The sequence below is a fragment of the Carassius carassius genome, chromosome 7 (genome assembly GCF_963082965.1).
Source record: "Carassius carassius chromosome 7, fCarCar2.1, whole genome shotgun sequence".
In the NCBI taxonomy this organism is placed as follows: Eukaryota; Metazoa; Chordata; class Actinopteri; order Cypriniformes; family Cyprinidae; genus Carassius; species Carassius carassius.
In genome coordinates, this window is record NC_081761.1 from 16040322 (window position 1) to 16064905 (window position 24584).

General features: G+C 34.7%; 1 protein-coding gene across 1 annotated transcript; it reads left to right on the plus strand.

Moving 5' to 3' along the window:
* Positions 1–1774: 1774 nt before the first annotated feature.
* LOC132143284 (meiotic nuclear division protein 1 homolog) lies at positions 1775–24004 on the plus strand. Its single transcript, XM_059553402.1, has 8 exons — positions 1775–1792; positions 4119–4184; positions 4323–4380; positions 5316–5464; positions 12027–12101; positions 12193–12307; positions 22910–22945; positions 23782–24004. The coding sequence occupies exons 1-8, from the start codon at positions 1775–1777 to the stop codon at positions 23886–23888; spliced, it is 624 nt and encodes a 207-aa protein (XP_059409385.1). The 3' UTR covers positions 23889–24004.
* The last annotated feature ends 580 nt before the right edge of the window (positions 24005–24584 follow it).

Sequence of the window (24584 nt, forward strand, 5' to 3'; positions counted from 1 at the left end):
GAAAACGGGAACGAGAGAGATAGGATCCTACATAAAGAAAAAAATGATCTACTACTATGAGCACCTACCAAGTCCAGTCCAGCTTGCTGTCAATGCCAAAAGCAGGAATAGTATAAGATTCATTTCCCAGAGTCCTCGGTGGAAGCGATGGCCCAGACTCATTGCATAGTGACTGGTGGCTAACACGCCTTCATGACAATCCGCTTCCTCTTTCAGACCTCATTCACCTACCTACCTACCTAACTACAAAAAAAAGAACACACACACACACAAAAAAAAAAACACCACCCTCTCACTCTCTCCCTCGGATGTGATGCAATCAAGCAGTGAGCTTGTTACCACAAGCCAAGCTGTTCCTCAGTTAGCTGTGAAAACACATTCCTGCTTATATGCTATGTGACCTAACCAAAAACCAGAGGAAAAAACAAGAGAAGCGCAAAAAGAGCTAAGTAAACAGAGGCAGCTTTAAACTTAAAGACTTTAAACAGGCTGAAGTAGGAGGATAATGTAAAGTGTTTGAGTGTGTACACTGCTACAGCTGTCACAGTCAAAACAGTGATGTACTTTCACAGCATGTCAAAATGTTGATTACAAAAATAACTTTGGCACTATGTTTACGTGGAGTATGAATATGGATTTTTTTGCATTAAGAAGCTGATGCTGTCAGGGCCATGATGGCACAAATGTCTGATCATTATTATGAGACAACATTTTTAAATAATTTTAAAAACACAGCATTAAATTATATTTATATTTTAAAATGGGCTAGGGTTTTTGGTAAAAGTATTGAAAATATTGCAAAAAAAAAAAAAAGGAATAAAATAACCCCAAATGTAAATGTTTGTAGGCCTATATTAGATTTCCATATATTAAATATTTTGTCATATGAGAAAAAAAAAAGAAAAAAAGAAGAAGAAGAAGAACCTATTAGAAACTACACCAAAATATGTATGTTTATGCATGTGTAATACATTTTGGTTATATACAGTATGTCATGTTTATCCATCCTACAACCTGACATGATGATATAACCAAAGTTAACAGTCATGTATTTAAAAGAAAATGTAGAAAGCATATATATATATATATATATATATATATATATATATATATATATATATATATATATATATATATATATATATATACATATAATTTATTTATTTATTTTTTGTTTCTATGAATAAAATATATATTGCATACTTGTGTACAAATTTTACTATGGGGATTGTATATCTTCTATATATGTTATGTCTTCTACCCAGAGTATGTATTAGCTTATATGCATAAAATTATATATCGCCTTACAAGTAACATATATGGCAAAGGATTGAGTTATGAATCATGAATATTCAGAAGGTCTTACCATAGTGGGATTTGTAAATATACACACGTTGTTCTGTAAAAATCACTTCATCTGTTTTGTGCTAGCTAGTTTATATCAGAGGGGGCGGTATAACATCAGCATCTTCAACCTCCTCGAAATCCGTGCTAACTTAGAGCGAATTCTATGGACACGTTTGGGAGGATTTCTATTCTTCACTTTTACTACTCTTACTGGTAGACCTTGATTCTCTTAAAATCTTAAGTCTTAAAATCCTGATGTTGTTGGTGCATGGCAACGCAGTCATTAAAAATGAAGACCACAAAGTAGCTACACTAAATGCTAATAAACTTGAATAAATAAATTACTAAGTAATTAATAATTTCAGTACTACGCAAAACTAAAGTATATTTTTTTGCGAATCTACCACTTCCTAAGAGCTGAGAAGAAATGAGTCACGCACGCGCAGTGAGATTTCCTCCTCCTCATCTCGCGCCAAACTCAAGATCGACTGGAAGTGTCAAACATGGTGAGAAGATGATTTCTGTATTTAATAATTATTTTACTTCTATTACTGTATTACTACTGTTTGTAGACAATGTCGCTTGTATAAAATAACCACACTAAGATTTGCAGAAATGTGTTAAACAGGTTGAATAATTATAGATTGTGCTGAGATCAATAACACTCTTCTATAAACAAATCTGTCAAAAATATTTTTCCTAACTTAACTTACTGCCAGAATAGAGAATATGTTCGAATGTTAACGGGGCTGTGGACAAGAGTTAACAACATTATTAAATGAAAAGAATAAATTAGTTCAAAAGACACTATTGCAAATAAGATGATGACTGAGCATTCAGATCACTGGAATGATCTTAACACAAACTATTTAATTTTCAATTAATGTATCAACATGATGACATTACATGATGCCACTTATTTCATCTATAACCCCCTGTCCTCAGACCATAATTCAATATTTCATATAGAATAAAATATATAATCAACTTTCAATACGTTTTTTTTTTTAAATAAACAATACTTATGTGTTCTGACCATAGACTGTTCTGACAAGCATAAGGTACATAAAAAAGAAAAAAAGAATGTGTTTTCAACCTTTTATTATCACACGTGTTTATGACAATAAAATCAGATAATATTAAAGTCATTCACCCTGAAATTCCTCTTAAAATATTTGAATTTTGGTATGAAGCAGTCTGATTATCACTAAAGAGACAGAAGTGTAAAAGTTTAAATAAATAAATGTGGCAATATTAAATGTGAGCAAAAATACATGTATATACAATAATACATGTAATACATACAAATAAAAATAAACAAATCTCGAAATAAGTAAAGATATATATATATATATATATATATATATATATATATACATTTTATATATATATATATATATATATATATATATATATATATATATATATATATATACAGACCAAAAGTTTGGACACACCTTCTCATTCAAATAGTTTTCTTTATTTTCATGACTATGAAAATTGTAGATTCACACTGAAGGCATCAAAACTATGAATTAACACATGTGGAATTATATACATAACAAAAAAGTGTGAAACAACTGAAAATATGTCATATTCTAGGTTCTTCAAAGTAGCCACCTTTTGCTTTGATTACTGCTTTGCACACTCTTGGCATTCTCTTGATGAGCTTCAAGAGGTAGTCACCTGAAATGGTCTTCCAACAGTCTTGAAGGAGTTCCCCGAGAGATGCTTAGCACTTGTTGGCCCTTTTGCCTTCTGTCTGCGGTCCAGCTCACCCCTAAACCATCTCGATTGGGTTCAGGTCCAGTGACTGTGGAGGCCAGGTCATCTGGCACAGCACCCCATCACTCTCCTTCTTGGTCAAATAGCCTCTTGATGCCTTCAGTGTGACTCTACAATTTTCATAATCATGAAAATAAAGAAAACTCTTTGAATGAGAGTATATATATATATATATATATAATTAAAATAAAAAAGGGTGAAAAAATAAATTCAGGACTAAATTTTATTAAAAATGAATAGCATTTGTTTTTACCAAATCATTTATTTATTTTAGATTTATTTTCCTATTACATTAATTTACTAACTACATTTTGGCGATTAAGTCCTCCATATATTTGAGCTAAATCCCTTTTTGAACCACTCCATTGAAACAAACCGTCGGAAAGAATATAGCCAAGAAGATTTTGCCACTAGTTCCACTTTTTTTCTAAAATGTATAATACTGAAGTGTTAATAAAATATAAAAACACCACGCCTATTTAATAATGACAGCTTGTTACGATCGGAACCCAGGGAAACACAGGAGACGAGAGATCCAAACGCAGTGTGGTATTTATTGGGTAATCCAAATCAGAATCCAACAAGCAGGGGTCAAAACCAGAAATCAATCCAAAACAAACAACAATAGAGATAGGAACAGGAAACTCGGAAGGCGAGGAAACTGGGTGACGGAATGAAAGGACTCCATGAAGACAAACAGAAAAAGACCGGTTAATATAGGCAGGGTAATGACTATCAAGTGAAGATACCTGAGTGCAATTAACAGGAGTGCAATTACTGTGATGAAGGGACAAGGCTTTGTGGGAATTGTAGTGCCTACAGTGAGGTGCCTATGGGGAAGTGAGACCACTAGTGGAGACTCAGGGAAACAGAGACCAGACAGTGTGACACAGCTGAATTAGTTCTATGCTATTTATTTAATACAGAAAAATACAGAACTCTATTCATCTTATTAATACAAAGGTTTAATCTTTTATACTCCACAGTCTAAAAAGAAAGGACTCAGCTTGGAAGAGAAAAGAAGTCGTATGATGGAAATATTTTTTGAAACTGTAAGTATGCAGGTTTTCAGATTCTTATTCTTATCCATTCAGCTTATGTGCGATTGTGTCCATGTCTGACACAGTTCTCAAGTAGTTTGATATCATCTTTAAGACATAGGATTAATTACGATTATTTTTCCCTTCCAGAAAGATGTGTTTCAGCTGAAAGACATTGAAAAAATTGCCCCAAAATCCAAAGGAATCAGTAAGTTTTTTCAACCTGTAGTGATTTTTAGTTTATGCTCCTGACACAGATAAGCCAGTGTCACAGATAGAGGGAGCTCTAAGTGACCCTGCAAATTTTTTATAGAGCGTATGTAATGGTAATCATCAGAAAACTGAACCTTGCCTGTTTGATTTGGATTGAAAGTAGAGAATTTCCAGACGAGGTGCCAATATGACTAGTTGTATAAATAGCCAGGAAAGCAGGCTGGTTGACCTGAAATTCAGAAAAGTTCTGCCCTAGAGCTTTATAAGTATCTAATAACGATGCTGTTCATCTTGTTGGGTGATATAATAATAATAAAGAAATTAACTGGCACAACCTTAAAAAAAACAAAATGGCTGTGTATCAGCACATACATTCAGATCCCTTTTACTACAAGTATCCACGGTTAAGAAAAAGCGTACAAACAGTGGGACATTGGCAAGAAGACAAGAAACAGTTTTTTAAATGGATTTCAATGGAGGAGAGGATTCTGTGCGCTGTATAAGCAACTTTTTAAGTAAATGGCTTATTTGCAACAACCTGTCTACTATAAACTCCAGTGTATTCTCCATTTAATAGCTATTAAGGAATGTAAACTATGTTTGGAGTTCACAAAAAAAAAAATAATCTATGGTATCCACAAACAGCAGTGTCAGAAATGCGAGAAGTGAGAAATTATACTGCCATATTTAATTTTTGTACAATCATGTGATGTAAAGCAGATTTCGACAAAACATCATCTAATATTTTGCTATATCAAAATACCACAGACAACCAAATACTTATTTTTTACGAGGTTTAAAAATGCATGTACAAGACCAGTGAATCTCAAATTTTAAGTTGCACTGCAACACTGGCCTGAAAGTGAGTTTTAAAGATATGCTCACTGATATAATGCTTGCTAGAGAATTTGTTTAATCTTTTTTTTTCAGCTCCCATGTCAGTGAAAGAGGTGTTGCAGAGTCTGGTGGATGATAACATGGTGGACACTGAAAGGGTGGGCACCTCCAACTATTACTGGGCGTTTCCCAGTAAAGCCCTGCACGCCCGTAAATGCAGATTAGAGGAACTGGAGAGACAAGTGGGGGCATCTCTTTTTGGTATCTGACACTGCATTTCTGATAGTTGACTTGTAAAATAAAACTGTTAAATTTATGGTGTAAAAAGCAGACCTGCCAACATGTACGCAAAATACACATTTTGATTTTAAATTACGCTGGAACGATTTGTCACTCTACGCAAAAATCTAGTGACGCCTCTGTCAATGCACTTTATTCAAAACAAGTAACAGAAAAATATGACAAGTTAAACCAATCAGAGAATTGTTTTGTTTGTTTTGCATTTAAAAAAATTCAGCGTTTTATTTCTCTCCTAGTAGCCTATAGTTGATAGTTTCAGTTCAAACGGCTCGTGCCTCTTGCTCGCCCCGTCAGATGCTCTGACAGAAAAGCTGCATGCCAGGCTGAAAGAGACGCGCTGTCTAATGTTTTTGAGATGTGCTGTCTTTCTTGATGCAATAATTTACATTTCACAGGTATATACTCTTTTTGTAAATGTTAAGAAAGTCATTAAAATATTTCCATTGTGCTGTCAGAAGAGCATGAGCTTTTGCTTTTCAGCTAAACGATTCTCTTTCGATTCTCAGCTAAACTCCACAGACTTCATTTAGAACGAGTGCGTGGCCGTGCGCATTCACGCCAAATAGATGTTCAATGAAATAGGAGCGCAATAACTCTGACTGAAATATACATTTTGCTGAAATATTTGTAGCTGCACAATAAATGTGACATATGTAGAATTTTAAACCTGTAAGTAAGTATATTTGTATGATAGCTTTAACTGTAAAGTATAATGGGGTAATCAAAATAGCCTTTTTACTCAGTCTGTGCTTGTTACTATTTTCATTTTTAGTTTAGTAACTTTAACTTCTGCTTTAAAATTATTATTATTATTTTCTACCCATGTGAGGCGCGCCGCTTCTGGTTTGCGCTGTTCTGTAGTTTATTAAAAGTTTATTCATTCTGAGCATGTCCATATTGCACCACAATGCGACACTGCACTCCCTTGGGTCCACAGCAACACACCCGCCACACGTGAAGTCGATTGGATGAACAACATAATAAAAATGCAAACAGACAGACAAACACACAGAGATTCCTGCCTTTATTACACCATGTCTACACCGGACACGACAGCAACAGCGCTGCAACAGCTATAGTCTGTCTACCCTGGATTCGACAAAGTGACTGTTGGAATTAATTAGAAACTTGTGTCATTACGTCATAAATAGAACGCAGCAGCAGTTTACTGTTGGGAATATGTCAGCCATGCACGCCGCATTCAGTTTAGACAGCATAAAAGGTTCTATCGTATTTTCTTGCACCACGCTGCTTGAGAATATGAATTTGAAGCTTCAAATATCTGGTGTTGATTACTACCAAAGCTTCGAAGCTCAAAAAATGGCATTCGGACCAACCCTAATTCCCAGTGCACACAAACTTCCCAGAATACTGAGTGCCATGTTGGTTACAGTGTTTACTTCCTTTTTAATTATATTTTATGAAATATTTATTTATTTTTGAAAAATACTTTGTCATCTAAATTATAAGTATGTATATTGTACACATTTATTTTTAATCCATTGTCAAATGATTTCAAATTTCTTAAATATTAATAATAAAAACAATTATATTGCCGTTATATCGGCTATCGGCCACCCTGCTTTCCAAGATATTGGCATCGTCATCTGCCATCAAAAAACACAAATCGGTTGACCACTACTACATATGCTACAATGTATTTAACTGTATTTCTTTTAAAGGAATAGTTCATTCAAAAGTGAACATTTTCTGAAAATGTACACACCCACAGGCCATCCAACATAGATATGTTTGTCTTTTATTGGAACAGATTTAGAAAAACTTACATCACTCACATCTTTCACCAGTGGATCCTCTGCAGTGAATGGATGCTGTCAGAATGAGAGTCCAGACAAGTCAAGTCAAGTCACCTTTATTTATATAGCGCTTTGAACAAAAAAGACTGTGTCAAAGCAACTGATCATCATTAATTAGGAAAACAGTGTTTCAATAATGTAAAATGAAAGTTGGCAGTTCATCATTGAATTCAGTGATGTCATCATTCAGCTCAGTTCAGTTTAAATAGTATCTGTGCAACCAAACAGCTGATGAAAACATCACAATTAACAAGTCACAACTAATTGGCATGACTCCAGTGCAAAAAGTAATGTGTTGTGTTGTAAAAAGATGCATATTTGTATTAAACACGCATCAAGTTTTTTTTTTTTTTTACTTCAAATCGTTGCTTCCGGCTGAATAACAAGTCCTCTTTACATAATGCTGCTTTTTCCTTTGGCACCTATGATAAAGAAGCAAATTCATCTACATCTTCTTTGGCCTGAGGTTGAGTAAATTTTCATAAAATTAAATTTTTGGGTGAAGAATTCTTTTTAAGATATAATGTTAATATACCCATTTATTTAAAATAAATATATTTAATTATATATATATATATATATATATACAACCCGAATTCCGGAAAAGTTGGGACGTTTTTTAAATTTTAATAAAATGAAAACTAAAGGAATTTCAAATCACATGAGCCAATATTTTATTCACAATAGAACATAGATAACGTAGCAAATGTTTAAACTGAGAAATTTTACACTTTTATCCACTTAATTAGCTCATTTAAAATTTAATGCCTGCTACAGGTCTCAAAAAAGTTGGCACGGGGGCAACAAATGGCTAAAAAAGCAAGCAGTTTTGAAAAGATTCAGCTGGGAGAACATCTAGTGATTAATTAAGTTAATTGATATCAGGTCTGTAACATGATTAGCTATAAAAGCTTTGTCTTAGAGAAGCAGAGTCTCTCAGAAGTAAAGATGGGCAGAGGCTCTCCAATCTGTGAAAGACTGCGTAAAAAAATTGTGGAAAACTTTATTAAACAATGTTCCTCAACGTCAAATTGCAAAGGCTTTGCAAATCTCATCATCTACAGTGCATAACATCATCAAAAGATTCAGAGAAACTGGAGAAATCTCTGTGCGTAAGGGACAAGGCCGGAGACCTTTATTGGATGCCCGTGGTCTTCGGGCTCTCAGACGACACTGCATCACTCATCGGCATGATTGTGTCAATGACATTACTAAATGGGCCCAGGAATACTTTCAGAAACCACTGTCGGTAAACACAATCCGCCGTGCCATCAGCAGATGCCAACTAAAGCTCTATCATGCAAAAAGGAAGCCATATGTGAACATGGTCCAGAAGCGCCGTCGTGTCCTGTGGGCCAAGGCTCATTTAAAATGGACTATTTCAAAGTGGAATAGTGTTTTATGGTCAGACGAGTCCAAATTTGACATTCTTGTTGGAAATCACGGACGCCGTGTCCTCCGGGCTAAAGAGGAGGGAGACCTTCCAGCATGTTATCAGCGTTCAGTTCAAAAGCCAGCATCTCTGATGGTATGGGGGTGCATAAGTGCATACGGTATGGGCAGCTTGCATGTTTTGGAAGGCTCTGTGAATGCTGAAAGGTATATAAAGGTTTTAGAGCAACATATGCTTCCCTCCAAACAACGTCTATTTTAGGGAAGGCCTTGTTTATTTCAGCAGGACAATGCAAAACCACATACTGCAGCTATAACAACAGCATGGCTTCGTCGTAGAAGAGTCCGGGTGCTAACCTGGCCTGCCTGCAGTCCAGATCTTTCACCTATAGAGAACATTTGGCGCATCATTAAACGAAAAATACGTCAAAGACGACCACGAACTCTTCAGCAGCTGGAAATCTATATAAGGCAAGAATGGGACCAAATTCCAACAGCAAAACTCCAGCAACTCATAGCCTCAATGCCCAGACGTCTTCAAACTGTTTTGAAAAGAAAAGGAGATGCTACACCATGGTAAACATGCCCCGTCCCAACTATTTTGAGACCTGTAGCAGAAATCAAAATTGAAATGAGCTCATTTTGTGCATAAAATTGTAAACTTTCTCAGTTTAAACATTTGCTATGTTATCTATGTTCTATTGTGAATAAAATATTGGCTCATGTGATTTAAAAGTCTTTTAGTTTTCATTTTATTAAAATTTTAAAAAAGTCCCAACTTTTCCGGAATTCGGGTTGTATATATATATATACATATATATATATACATATATATATACACACACCGTATTTTCCGGACTATAAGTCACACTTTTTTTCATAGTTTGGCTGGTCCTGCGACTTATAGTCAGGTGCGACTTATTTATCAAAATTAATTTGACATGAACTGAGAGAAATAAACTAACAGAAAACATTACCATCTACAGCCGCGAGAGGTCGCTCTATGCTGCCAGAGATGCTGCTCAGTGCTCCTGTATAGGGATGGGAACCGAAAATCGGTTCTTATTCAGAACCGGTTTTGTTCTTTGAAAAGAACCGGAACCGTGAGCAATTTCTAAGTTTTGGTTCCGAAAAACGGTTCTGGTGCAACATGTGACCAAGCGCTGTGAGCAGCCTTGCGCCGGTGTTCTGAATATTCGGCGTTTCCCGTAAAGCAGCGGTTCTCAATTGCAGTCCTCGCGCCCCACTGCTCTGCACATTTTTAACGTTTCTCTTAGCGCTTCAGACATTTGTTCTATTCGAACATAAGTGCCCTGCGAAGTGGACATCACGGGATATTCAGCCATGATTCCAGTTCAAAGCGAACGTAGCTATATGTTCCAATCAAAGTGCATTGAAGTGTGCAAGACGTGAATTTAAATTGTATTGATTTACAGAGGTATATGATGTCACAGTTGTCCATGTTTAAAGACGCTGCACAGCACAAATCATTGAATGAATGTTTCGATGTGAGGTAAACTTCAACAGATTTCCCCTGCTCAGGGAGTAAGGAGCAATGAACAATTGGAACACAGTTCATGCACGGAGTTCGTTTCTAACGAGCTGATTATCTGAATCAGGTGTGTTAACAAAGAGAAACGTGCAAAATATGCAGAGCAATGGGGCGCGAGGACTGGAATTGAGAACCGCTGACGTAAAGGATGTCACGAACCGAATAACAGACACGCCTCCCTGCTTCTTTAATTACTGAGCACATTGATTCCAATGACGCGCATTCACAGACTCGTTGCGCTGTCGCGTCTTTAATTGCCGAACACATTGTCACTCGCGCCTTTGATAACTGCACATCGTTTTGTCTGACTGTACATCTAACGGCAGCGCGCTGCACCTGCCGCCAATAAATGACATTATATTTGTCCCATATTGTCATTAATATACATACTGGCTTCAACTTGGACCACTAAATAAATAGACTGCTATTGTTATGCAAGTATGAGGGTTAGATTATTTAGTGTACAGGTCATTTCAAGAGTGATAAACAAAGTGATAGAAAATATTTATTTTAATGCATTTGAAATGTTTAAAAATGTGGAAACCACTCATTGCATCACACCATCTCCTGACTGCATTATTATTTGTAAAATAGGGACTTTATGGAGAGTGTGTATACGTTTAACCGTTTATATTTCATTAATTAAGGGAAATTAACAAGTGTCTCAGCCCTCAAAAGACTATTTGGCCTACAAGCTTATTCCTGCTTGAAAAGCAAAACGTTATTGATAGAGTAAAAAACATCTATTTTGAAACACATGCTGATTGATGGACTAGCATTACTCAACATTACTTACTACCTTCCAGCAACGCTACATTCAGTGAAGGTAAAATAGTAAAAAACATAGTTCATTTAAATGAAACCAGAAGCCGAACCAGAAAATTTCAAAAAATACCCCACCCTACTTATGAAGATCTGTACACTGTAATATATGTTGCATTTTGACATTGCCAACCTTTAAATTAAGTTGACAGTAAGTAATAAACAGCATTGAGCATTGAGTAGTTGAGTATTGTGCAATTTTCCTTACCACTATTTCTTAATAATTGTTTAATGATTTTAATGGAACCAGAATCAGAACCGGAACCGTTAGGTGGAACCAGAACCATATATATAATATATATATATTATATATATATATATATATATATATATATTATATATATATATATATATAATAGATATATATATATATTATATATATATATATATATATATATATATATATATATATATATATATATATATATATATATATATATAAATCAGCTTACCTTAAATTGTACTGATATAATATAACTGTAATAATACAATATAATAATGCAAGAGTTGAACAGAACAGATATGCAACTATTGTACATTACTAATAATGAAAACAAGAAGATAAACAAGAACCTAATCACATGTAATGTGTCAAGCAGGGAAATTTGGGAATGTCTTATTATTGTTTTTTGGAGATAAATTCTATTGAAATTCTATTGGATAATAAAAATAATTCAATATTATGCCATAAGTATTTTATGATAAATTTCATATAATGTGATGTTGAACCATTTACAGTTTTTTGCCATATTAAGGTGACTTTCAGTTAACCAATAAATTGTTTTTTACAAAAAAAGAAAAAAAATAAGAACTATAGTGAATGCTTTAATATCATTCCATTGATGGTTGAATCTTTCTGTTCTGAGGAAGAGGCAAGAGACATTGCATAAATGTATTGATTTCTTTTTTTTTTCTGTGTAGCATGAGGATGGGAATCAGCGCAAAAAAGCCCTTCAGCAAGCAGTGAATAAAGCCAAAGTGGGACGTGAAGTTAATGTGTGTGTTCACTTCTGTCTACTGAACTACATTACTGTACAGCTCTAATGTCTGTGTGCTCTGTCTGACCATTGCTTTAGTGTGTATTTAGGAGGAGAGAGAGAATCTCCTGAAGGAGCTCACAGCATTGAAACATCAGAGAGATCAGCTAAAGGCCGAACTGGAGAAGTACAAAGAATGTGATCCAGAGGTGGTGGAAGAGATACGTGAGTAAATCACAGAATTCTACTAACTGAAATTAAACTAAAATACAAATAAATTGAATTACTAAAATAAAAACATGAATAAAAAGCACAACAAAAGGACAAAAAAAAGCAAAACTATAATTGTATATAAATAATACAAACATAACACTGAAGATCAGCATAAAGCAACTAAGTAGTTCACATTTTACTCTCCAGATGGAGTTTTCACAAAAATATTGATTCTCAGTACTGCATGCTTAAATAAAGTTTAAAATAGCTGGTTTGTTTCAGAATGGTTTGCTTTAAGCAGTATGCTGAGCCCAGAGATGCTAAAACCAACATAATTTTGTTTCTTTTTTTCTCAAGATTACATTAAGAGATGGTTGAGGATGGTTGAGTTTTTCAACAGGCTAACCGATTGATGATTGATGATTATTTAGTTTGTTTTCCATTGCAAAGATCCTCTGTTTGCATTTTTTCTGCTGTGAATTTTTGTAAAGCAGTCATCTGCATTATTCTGACAAGACACCTGGGAGCGAGTAGCACACAATAAAGAATCAGCAACTCTGTTCACATAATTCTGCATAATAAGGGAAACATGGCTCACAGCAAGTCTGAATGCTTACAGTGATTGTTTTTAAATTCACTGTTGAAGGCAGTACAAATCTAAAGAAGTGGTGTTTTAAAGACTGTAGTGACGGTGCTTTAGTGTATCTAAAAACCTTTTGTAAGTCAATGACTAATTTGTATGCCCTACATTGCAGCCCTATATTGTTTTAGTTTGCTCTGTATGAACATATGATATTAATTGTGGTATTACATTTCAGGTCTAAAAGAGGGTTATTTCACCCAAAAATTAAAATTAAGCCATAAATGACTAACCCTGAAGTCATTCTATGTGTATATGAAATTCTTCTTTCAGACGAATTATAAAAATAAAAAGTCTTTAATCTTTCAAAAAGTTAAATGCCACTCAGTGGATGTTTCACTGCATCAGTCCTTGAGAAGTTTAATAAAAAGCACATCCATTAAAAAAAAGTGTCTTACATGGCTCCGTTGTGCTCACAGTTGTAAAATGGAAGCAGTTCCAGGGGAATGACGTATGAGATCAGCTTTGTGCATGCGCTGCTCAGAAGTGACGCATACGGAAATGCAACGGAGAGATCAAAACAAAACAACGGTCACTAATTAAAAGTACAAAACTAGGATTTGTAAAGAAGAATGTCAGAGGATTTTGATATAAGCCAAGAGGAGACTGGTTTTTATTTTGCTAAAGCAAGGAAACTTTGCTTCCTTTACTCCTGGTAACAAACATTGGTTTTCACGTGACTCACTGGCGCATGCACAGCGCTGATCTCATACATCATTCCCCCGGTACTTCTTCCGTTTTACAACAGTGAGCTCAAGCTAGATTAAAGTGATTATTACGTATTGAATATGGATATTTTTCTTACAAAAATGCATTGATTCGCTACAGGAGGCCTTTGTTCAACCCCCAGAGCCATGTGAGACACTGTTTATTTAACTTCTTTTGGACTGATGCACTGCAACCCCCGCTGAGTGCCATCAAACAGCTTGAATGACCAAAGTCAATTTTTTAAATAACTCTTGAGTGTATTTGTCTGAAAAAAGAAAGTTATATACACATAGAATGATAAGGTGAGTAATTTGTGGCCTAATTTTCATTTTTGGGTGAACCAACCCTTTAAAACGTCTATACCAGTGTTGGGGAGTAACTAGTTACATGTAACGGCGTTACGTAATTTAATTACAAAATTATTGTAACTGTAATTAGTTACAGTTACTACGAAAAAATTAGTAATTAAATTACAGTTACTTATGAAATTTTTAACGATTACAAAGGGGATTACATTTTAATATTTACACACATCCACATACAGATTTAACTGATTTCTTTCCCAAATTGCACTGACTATTCTGAGACATACCGCCCTAATAATTTCCGGGATGCGGAAACACAGTCTGGTTCGTAGAATCCAGTCATAAAAACGGAATGCCTAACGCGGACGGAATATGCCACATTTTGGATGACTAAATCAAAAGTAGGTCAGTACACTTGAATCAAAACATGACATCGACTAGTGTCTGTGAATATTAAGCCCCAAAAATGCAATATATGACTTGCACATTCTGCGTGTCTGTGGAAATCAGGCGCGGACTGGACACCGGGAGAACCGGGACAATTCCCGGTGGCCTGGCAGACGATTTTGCCCCACTATTTAATATCATTATTGTATAATTGCCTGCCGAATGTACTAAAGTGATCATTTGCGAATCCGCCATTTGATAATTAAATCTCTAATAAGTCATGAAGTGTTAGTCATGACTCGCGCGCTCTCCGCGCCTCCGCCAAACGGTTCAGTCTGGATCAGACTCAGAGTAATCAATGCGAGAGAGAGAGAGAGAGAGAGAGAGAGAGAGAGAGAGAGAGAGAGAGAGAGAGAGAGAGAGAGAGAGAGAGCGAGAGAATAGACTGCTGGAGCAGAGAAGCAGAACTACTGTTCAGGGTTTCAGGTCAGTTTCATCTGTAAAGATGCTTTTTTGTCTTTGTTTTTTTTATTTATTTAATCAAGCAGCAGCACGTTGCTCATCAGTCATCACTCAAAATACTATATAAAGGACGTCATTATTATCTGTTGTAATGTTACAGTAGTAATTTAGCTGAAAAAAAATCCGATTTTTTTAATAGGTTTAGGGGGAGCTACGACAGACAACAACACAACCCTTACGAAAATTAACATTGTAATATTTAACTATAAATCCAGATAAAATGGTTACTATTGTTTAACTGTGATAACCAAAAATGTGAAATTATTTTACAAATGTATTTATTTAAAAATAAATACAAATCCATTTGAAAAAAAAACAAGGTTATTTTACTTTTATATAGGCTAATAAAAGCATGGTAATTTTTTGTAAGGGAAAAACATGACTCGTGTACAGTATTAGGATTTTCTATAAAGATATTGTAGTATTGTAGAGTATTGTATTGTAAAGTATAGTTTTGTTCAATCTTGAGTATTAAAGTCATGAGAGAGATGGATAACAAGGCAAAATAAAGAGACTGAAGAGAAAAATAGAAGTGAAGGTGCAGTTCAGGAGAGAACTTTTAATTATTTTGCATGTCCCCAAATTAAAGATTTAAACCTTTTTTTATGTCAGGTCCATACAAAAAAATAGTTTTGTCCATGAATTTGTTTGTATGAGTTTGAATTTTCCAGTCTGATTTTTTTCCCAGTCCGCCCCTCCTGTAAATTAATGGCAAAGACATGGTTTCATTTACTACACATAGGCCTACTGAAGCTCGCAGTGTTTTCAACCTCTGCTGCCTCAATATAGGAGTACACGAGCACATAAACATAATTTCTAGAACTGCTCTGTGTCACTTTATGTGCATTTTACTTATTTTGAGAAAACTATCATCATATACAGAGACAGCAGTTTCAAAAAAACACCAATGTTTCAGGAGTTTATTACACAGAATACGTCACATGCTTATTAGATAACTGTATTTAAGTTGATGTATATGCTTTCATTTATTATTCTTTAATTTTCACAAATTTAGAAAAGTAATCAAAAAGTACTCAAAAGTAATTAGTTACATTACTTTAATAAAGTAATTGAAAAAGTTACACTACTATTACATTTTAAACAGGGTAACTTGTAATCTGTAACCTATTACATTTCCAAAGTAACCTTCCCAACACTGGTTAAAGGTTATCTACAGTTTTTTTTTCCAAATCATATGTATAGAGTTTTCTCAAAATAAGTAAAATGCACATAAAGTGACACAGAGCAGTTCTAGAAATTATGTTTATGTGCTCGTGTACTCCTATATTGAGGCAGCAGAGGTTGAAAACACTGCGAGCTTCAGTAGGCCTATGTGTAGTAAATGAAACCATGTCTTTGCCATTAATTTACAGGAGGGGCGGACTGGGAAAAAAATTCAGACTGGAAAATTCAAACTCATACAAACAAATTCATGGACAAAACTATTTTTTGTATGGACCTGACATAAAAAAGGTTTAAATCTTTAATTTGGGGACATGCAAAATAATTAAAAGTTCTCTCCTGAACTGCACCTTCACTTCTATTTTTCTCTTCAGTCTCTTTATTTTGCCCTGTTATCCATCTCTCTCATGACTTTAATACTCAAGATTGAACAAAACTATACTTTACTCTACAATACTACAATATCTTTATAGAAAAATCCTAATACTGTACACGAGTCATGTTTTTCCCTTACAAAAAATTACCATGCTTTTATTAGCCTATATAAAAGTAAAATAACCTTGTTTTGTTTTTGTTTTTTGCAAATGGATTTGTATTTATTTTTAAATAAATACATTTGTAAAATAATTTTACATTTTTGGTTACCACAGTTAAACAATAGTAACCATTTTCTCTGGATTTATAGTTAAATATTAAAATGTTAATTTTCGTAAGGGTTGTGCTGTTGTCTGTCGTGGTTCCCCCTAAACCTATAAAAACAATCTGAATTTCTTACACTATATTACTACTGTAACATTACAACAGATAATAATGATGTCCTTTATATAGTATTTTGAGTGATGACTGATGAGCAACGTGCTGCTGCTTGATTAAATAAATAAAAAAACAAAGACAAAAAAGCATCTTTACAGATGAAACTGACCTGAAACCCTGAACAGGAGTTCTGCTTCTCTGCTCCAGCTGTGCGCTTCCACAGTCCACTCTTTTCTCTCTCTCTCTCTCTCTCTCTTTCTCTCTCTCTCTCTCTCTCTCTCTCTCTCTCTCGCATTGATTACTCTGAGTCTGATCCAAACCGTTTGGCGGAGGCGCGGAGAGCGCGCGCGTCATGACTAACACTTCATGACTTAGAGATTTCATTATCAAATGGCGGATTCGCAAATGATCGCTTTAGTATACAATAATGATATTAAATAGTGGGGCAAAATCGGCTGCCAGGCCACCGGGAATTGTCCCGTTTCTCCCGGTGTCCAGTCCGCGCCTGATTTCCACAGACAGAATGTGCAAGTCATATATTGCATTTTTGGGGCTTAATATTCACAGACACTAGTCGATGTCATGTTTTGATTCAAGTGTACTGACCTACTTTTGATTTAGTCATCCAAAATGTGGCATATTCCGTCCGCGTTAGGCATTCCGTTTTTATGACTGGATTCTACGAACCAGACTGTGTTTCCGCATCCCGGAAATTATTAGGGCGGTATGTCTCAGAATAGTCAGTGCAATTTGGGAAAGAAATCAGTTAAATCTGTATGTGGATGTGTGTAAATATTCAAATGTAATCCCCTTTGTAATCGTTAAAAATTTCATAAGTAACTGTAATTTAATTACTAATTTTTTCGTAGTAACTGTAACTAATTACAGTTACAATAATTTTGTAATTAAATTACGTAACGCCGTTACATGTAACTAGTTACTCCCCAACACTGCCTTTAACATACAGTTAAAGTTGTACACAAATGTTCAATGCCTATCGCACATTTCCAGCTCTGGATGTTCTGTGATCCTCTCCAGACAGTCCTGCGATCAGGCGTGAATAATGATCTCTCTCAGGCGCTGGTGGAGATAATGACTCACGTCTCCTGAGAGAAAATCACATTTGTAACCTCTCTGTACATCATCTACCTCGTTCATCACCCCATGTGTCTCTAACAACCCCTCCAGTTTAAATGCTGTGAAAATGCCAGTAGTCCCTGCTGAAATACTTGATGCTTTTTCTGCCTCTTGGGATTTGTTGTTATGTCTATATTTTAATTACTTTTAGAATTGGCTTACAGACGGTCTGAACTATTGCGTCTCCCTGAGGTACTATGTTCTGAAATATGTTTAACAGAAAAGCACAGAGCAACATTCTCACACGATTCTGAGTCAACAGACAAAACATTTGTATATATATTCGGTGCAGGGATCGTGATCCCCACTTAGAATAACTAATGCTAGAAACATTGAAAGGAGATTTCTTTTGTGTCTTGGTGTGTGAGTAATCGCTAAGGCAGCTGTACGCTTTAAAGGTCGATCTTTATTAATTAGTATTTAGTCATAGCTTGCTATTTGTTGTGTTGCTATAGAGGATGTACAAGAACTACACACATGACAAATAAATGAATTAGTGAGTGTGTTATAACAACTTGAGCGTGAGCCGTTATTTTCCAGTAAATTACACACATATTATTTGACAGCTCGGTGGAATGCTTGATTCTGATTGGTCATTTGCAGCATTTAGGGGCCAGATATTAATGAATAATTATTGCAGTCCAGGACAGCACTGTTATAACTGCAGATAACAGATCCTATATTGCTTGGTAAGATTTTTTGAAGTCTTTTAAACTCATACGAAGAATAAAAACACAGAGCAGTATTGTGAAATGTTATTACCATTTAAAATAGCTATTTTCTACTGGAATATTTTTTTTTAAATGTGATTTATTCCTGTGATAGCAAGGCTGAATTTTTTGTATAATTACTCCGGGCTTCATTGTCACATGATCTTTCTGAAATCAAATATGCTGATTTGGTGCTCATGAAATATTTCTTATTATTAAAGTTTAATATTATTATTATTATTATTATTATTATTATTATTAATATTATTTACACATTAGCATTTATTTGAAATAGAGCATTTTGATGTCATAACAGTTTAGTGCATTCTTACTGAATAAAATGATTAACTGAAAAAAAAAAATACTGACCGCAGACTTTTTTGGAAGTAGTGTAGATGTGTCTTTATAATTATGCTAATAATTCTCATATACTTCCTTATTATCTCAGTTAATTTATATAGTCTCATAATTCAAAATAAGTTTCATAATAAATAGTCATTATCATAAAATAAGCACCATTGTTATTCAAAGTTGAGATTTTGTTCACTGTCTCTGGGTATATATATATATATATATAATTTTTTTTTTTTTTTTTTTTTTTTTTTTACAAATGTTCAGTAACAAAACACATCAATATTTCATGTCCATGTATTTATTTATTTGCTAAGCAGCCATATATTAAGCTGAGAATTTTCAGTCAGACATTATCACAAAATAAACTCCTTTATTAGTTTTTGTGTATTAATACTAACTACATTGGAAGAGTCCTGTGTATTCAAGGGAAACCTAATTTATTTTAAAGTTTTGTAAGGCTAATTTATAAGATTTATTTTTTTCTGCTTTAGTGAGTGAGGGCTCGATGCCAGTTATCACAGGGTTGCTGGTATGAGTCCCATTTGGGACACCCATGGGAAGTTGAGTCAGTACCAGAGGGCTGCTGATATCATGCCTTGAGCAGCACACTTAACCCTGATTACCTCTGGGGTCTTGAACACGGCAGTGCTGTCATCACACTTTGTGGATGTGCTAATAAAAGCAAATTTATCAGTGCCATTCACTGAAGCATTATATTCAGATTATAAATCCTAAACTACACTTAATACTTAAAAAAAAAAAAAGAAAATGCATGAGGTCACTTCGACAATCAATCAATTAATCAAATAGATTTGGTGTGCTATATGGTTTTCATTCATGAAAACAACTTTATGATTAACTTGAGAAATTTACTATGTTTAATATGTTTTTGATTCACTAAAATGGACTAGCTCATAAGAGTCATTAGTTTGATCATTTGGCCGAACTGGTTGTGCTGTATGGGTTTGATTTACTAAAATAACCCGGCCCATAAGATTTATTAGTATGGGAATAGGTCTTGACTGGTTGCACTCAGTTTTGGATTCACTACAATAAACTGGCTCTTAAGAGTCAACACTGGTCGCTGTATGTTTTATAATTTATATATTTAATAGAAGTAATGCAGTTCAGCTGAATAATAGTGGAGGAAACCGCTTTTCATGCTGTGCTTAACTCTGGGTTATCGTCATACTTAACCCTGCTTTTAACCCCTGGTAAAGAAACTTTTAACACTTGTCTTGAAGCTGGATTAGCACTACTTTTTAACTGGGGTTCTGAAATGCTGCGGTGTTAACCCTGCATTGTGGTGCCAAACTTGTGCAGTGGGAAATGATGCAGTGTTAGAATGTTACAGCTAGATGCCTAGCAACAAACTCTGTCGTGTGCCTTATTCACATGCTTTGAACAGTAACGGAAACACTGTGTGTTGCATAAACAGTCAACAGTTCCAGCGTTTGAAGGAAAAATGGAACATGGAACCCAGGATTCTGTTTACCCAGGGTTTCAAGTGTAAAAAGCCATTCAGAGTATTATATTCTGCCCACATTGCAGATGTACTTTTTTAGAACTTTAAATGGATGGGTTGATTATGGTATTTGTGATGAGAGGGGCGGGGCCGAGAGCCGTGGGAACAAAGTGAGGCCGGTGGAGTTAATCCGAATGCGAATTTAATCCCGAAGGATAAAAGGAGGAGTGTCAACAGTGTTGGACGAGAGAGGACCAAGTCTGGGTTTTATTATGTGTTTTGGTTCTGTTCCTTCGTGACAGTTGTCCATGAATGGCTGTTGCTCTGTTTTTTTGTTTTATTTTGTTATTAAAGTTTTATTTTGAATGTTCACTGGTTCCCGCCTCCTCCTTCCCCTACTATGAACTTTGTTACATTATTATTATTTTTATTTTTTTTATTTTATTTTTCAAGAATGAAACTGGTTCTTACTTTTGGTCCCCAACCAAGTGTTTATGTCTATGCAAAAGGTTAATTTCTTCCCCAGAGTTGTGTCTTTGGAGAGCCCTTTATTTAAGCACAGCCCAAAATGATTTCCATTCACCACCTGACCTGTTCTATTGCCCTGGAGCTCTGCAGTGTCATACATCTGCTCCTGTCAAGTCACTATGAACAGAGAGAAGATAAATCATTAAGATTACAGATTGATCTGCCTTTTCCCAGATTGGATTTGATCCAAAGCCTTGGAATGACTTTTGAGAATTTGTTAATCTAGCTCTGAAATTGAAGTGGTCTGGGCAGCACATTCAGTATGATGGATTATATATCAGAGTTGGTCTGCTAACTGTTTTAAGAAGAAAATCTGTAGTATTAAGTGAACCGTTGCAGAAAATATGTCTGTTTTTTGAAAAAGACAAATCTAGAAAGAATATAATTAAATATATATGTATATATATATATATATATATATATATATATATATATATATATATATATATATATATATATATATATATATATATGTGTGTGTGTGTTTGTGTGTGTGTGTGTGTGTGTGTGTGTAAGAATATAATAATCAGCAGCACTGATACAACAATTTCTCATTTTCCCACACTCCCCCATCTGACTTGAAGAGGTGGATGTTAGGGGTGTAACTATCCATCGACATGGATCGATACATTGATTAAATGTCTAACGATACAATGTATCGATGCCACACGTAAAATATAAATATCTGGAGTATAAATAGGCCCCATATTTTGACACTGTCCACATTTTCACCAATGTCTGTGAATTACCGCCAACATTTGCATTCTTGCTCAAACTCGGGACGATAAGACTCTTTGAAGGGCGAGTGTAAAAGACGCTCGGGATAGTTGACAGAATTGTTGAGCGCTTGTGAGAAGTTTTGACCACATGGAAGAACAAATACATTACAGCAACATGTGCGCCTTGGCAAATATCCTAGTAAACATAGTCAGTTAGGCCTATGACTTAACGTAAACTGTTGAGAAAGAAAACGCATGTGTATCAGTATATTGGATCTGTGCATGCTTTTCTTAAAATGAAAAAATCTTATGCTCATCAAGGCTACATTTATTTGATCAAAAATACAGAAATTGTTTTTATAAACTTGTAATTTTGTTAAATATTATTTAATAATGATAATTAAAAAATAAAATATTTCTATTTGAATATATTTTAAAATGTAATTTGTTCCTGTGATGCAAACTGAATTTCCAGCATCATTACTCCAGTATAGTGTCACATGATCCTTCAGGCATTCATGAAATTATTCTAATATGCTGATTTATAATCAATGTTGGAAACTGTGTGCTGCTTAATATTTTTTTTGATAAAAAGTAAAAAAGTACAGTGTTCATTCAAAACAGAAATGCTGTGTTACAATATACACTATTCAGCAAGGAGGTGTTAAACAGATAAAAAAAAGTGTCACAGGTTCCGAAAAAAAATATTAAGCAGTACAGCAGTTTTAATATTGATAATAAATCAGCAAATTAGAATGATTTCTAATTCTAATAATAATTCCTAAAATGATTCGAATGAAGGTCCGATCATGTGACACTGAAGAATGGAGTAATGGCTGATGAAAATTCAGCACTGTGTCACAGAAATAAATTATATTTTAAAGAATATTAAAATATAAAGTCAATATTAGAATCTGTGATATTTCACAATATTACTGTTTTTTTTTTTCATTTTAAAAATAAAATAAAAAAATACAGCCTTTTTGAGCATAAGAGACTCAATTAAAAAACATTTATATTTAAAAAAAATAATAATAAAATGGACTGAAATAAATTAATATGACATGATTAAATATTAAATACATTTAAAGGATATTTTCATCAAAAGATAAACTGATTTAAAAAAAAAACTGCAAAAACACTGGACTTCAATATGTGAACCTGACATGTATGGCCTTTGTAAAATATTTATCCTTTTTTCTAGGTAAGGCCAACATTACAGCCGTGTCGAGGTGGACGGGTAAGTTGTTTGCATGCCTCACACCTCAACAAATTCCAAACCAGTTATGTTCTTTGATCATGTCACAGACAATCCTGACAATCCAGTTTTGTCAGATCGGGCTAATATCAGTCCAGGCTGATTTTAGATCTGCACTGTGCATTATTAAATATTATTGGCCTACATTTGTCCAGTCAAATGATATATCAAATATCTTGTCACTCTGTAAATGAAATGCTTGCTGTTCACAAATGTTGGTGTGATGCAGCTGTTTCGTTGACTGTGATGCCATGGCCAAGTTCCAGTCTTGTTTGAGGCTGAGTAAAATTAACTCGCATACTTGTATAACTCTTGACTCAGGCAGTGCAGTGCAAGCCCTTGGTTATTCCCAGGCATGATTTTTTTGGGAATGCAGCAGACACAGACATGCACACCACTTAACTTCTGGAAGAAATTCCTTAATGCGCTCTGCAAACGTAACTACAAAAGTGATCTCAGATGAGCAGTGCATGAAAACATTTGATGCAGGCATATTTGGGAACCCAGCAGACATACTAAATGGCAAGGTTTTAATGGTCTGTTTACATTTAACAGATCAGATTTCAGCCAAGAGTCAAACACAATGTACACTCTGCACTAGGCAAGCACCAACACATGTAGGTTTCACTATATTACTGAGTGATCTCATAGATGGGAAGGTTTGTATAAAGAGATGATGTTTTACTGTACCTTTCCCGTAAACCAAACCCTCTCACAAACCTGATAATATCAGTAGATTTAATGCAATATATGAATTAGCATCTGAATTCATTTTTGGCATCATATATGTGTCAAGTTTAACATTTATTATTTTCCAGATAATGTTTTTGCAATTAAATCCTGGGCAAAGAAGAAGTTCGGCTTCGAGGACAGCGGCTTGGACAAAGCTTTCGGAATACCAGAGGACTTTGACTATATTAACTGACCAAAAATTCACAGCTTCTTTGATCTTATGATTGTTTGATCTGTTCAGCTGCACGATCAATAAGCGTTATTGTCCTGCATCAGTTAGTTTTACATTTTGTTATCAGTTCTGCATGTTGGAGAGAGACACAGCTGTGACTGACTTACATTGCGAAGAGTGTGGTGTACATTGTCAGCAGTGCCCCACCCTTCAAATTTTAGCCTTGTCTAGTCCAAGGAAAACTTTAAGATTGATTTGGCAGGGTAAAAAGGGTAAAACTGCTCTTGGTGTGTAAGCGGAGAAGGTGTTGTGTTAACCCTTGGCTGCTCGGAGATGCACCCCATAACCAAACTGACTGTTTGGACACCTGTTGATAGAGAAACTAAGCCTCGCAGATACTGCTGGGATGATAAATTGAGCTGCATATCAAAGGTCAATTCAAGGAAATTCATCACAGGGTAGAGTTTCTTTTAAAGAAGGTAAAATTATTTATAGAAAAGAAAAATTCTGTGACGAAGACACATTTGGTTCTGTACAAAGTAGGAATGTGTTATGAAGTCATTTCAGATGTTCATGTCACCTCAAATGCTTTTTTTTCATTAGTGGGCATTTTTCACAGTGCAAGTATTCTGTATCTTATAAATGACAAATGCATCGTCAATTGATTGTGTATTATGATTTAATAAATGTACAGTTATCAAGCACATTGTATGTAAT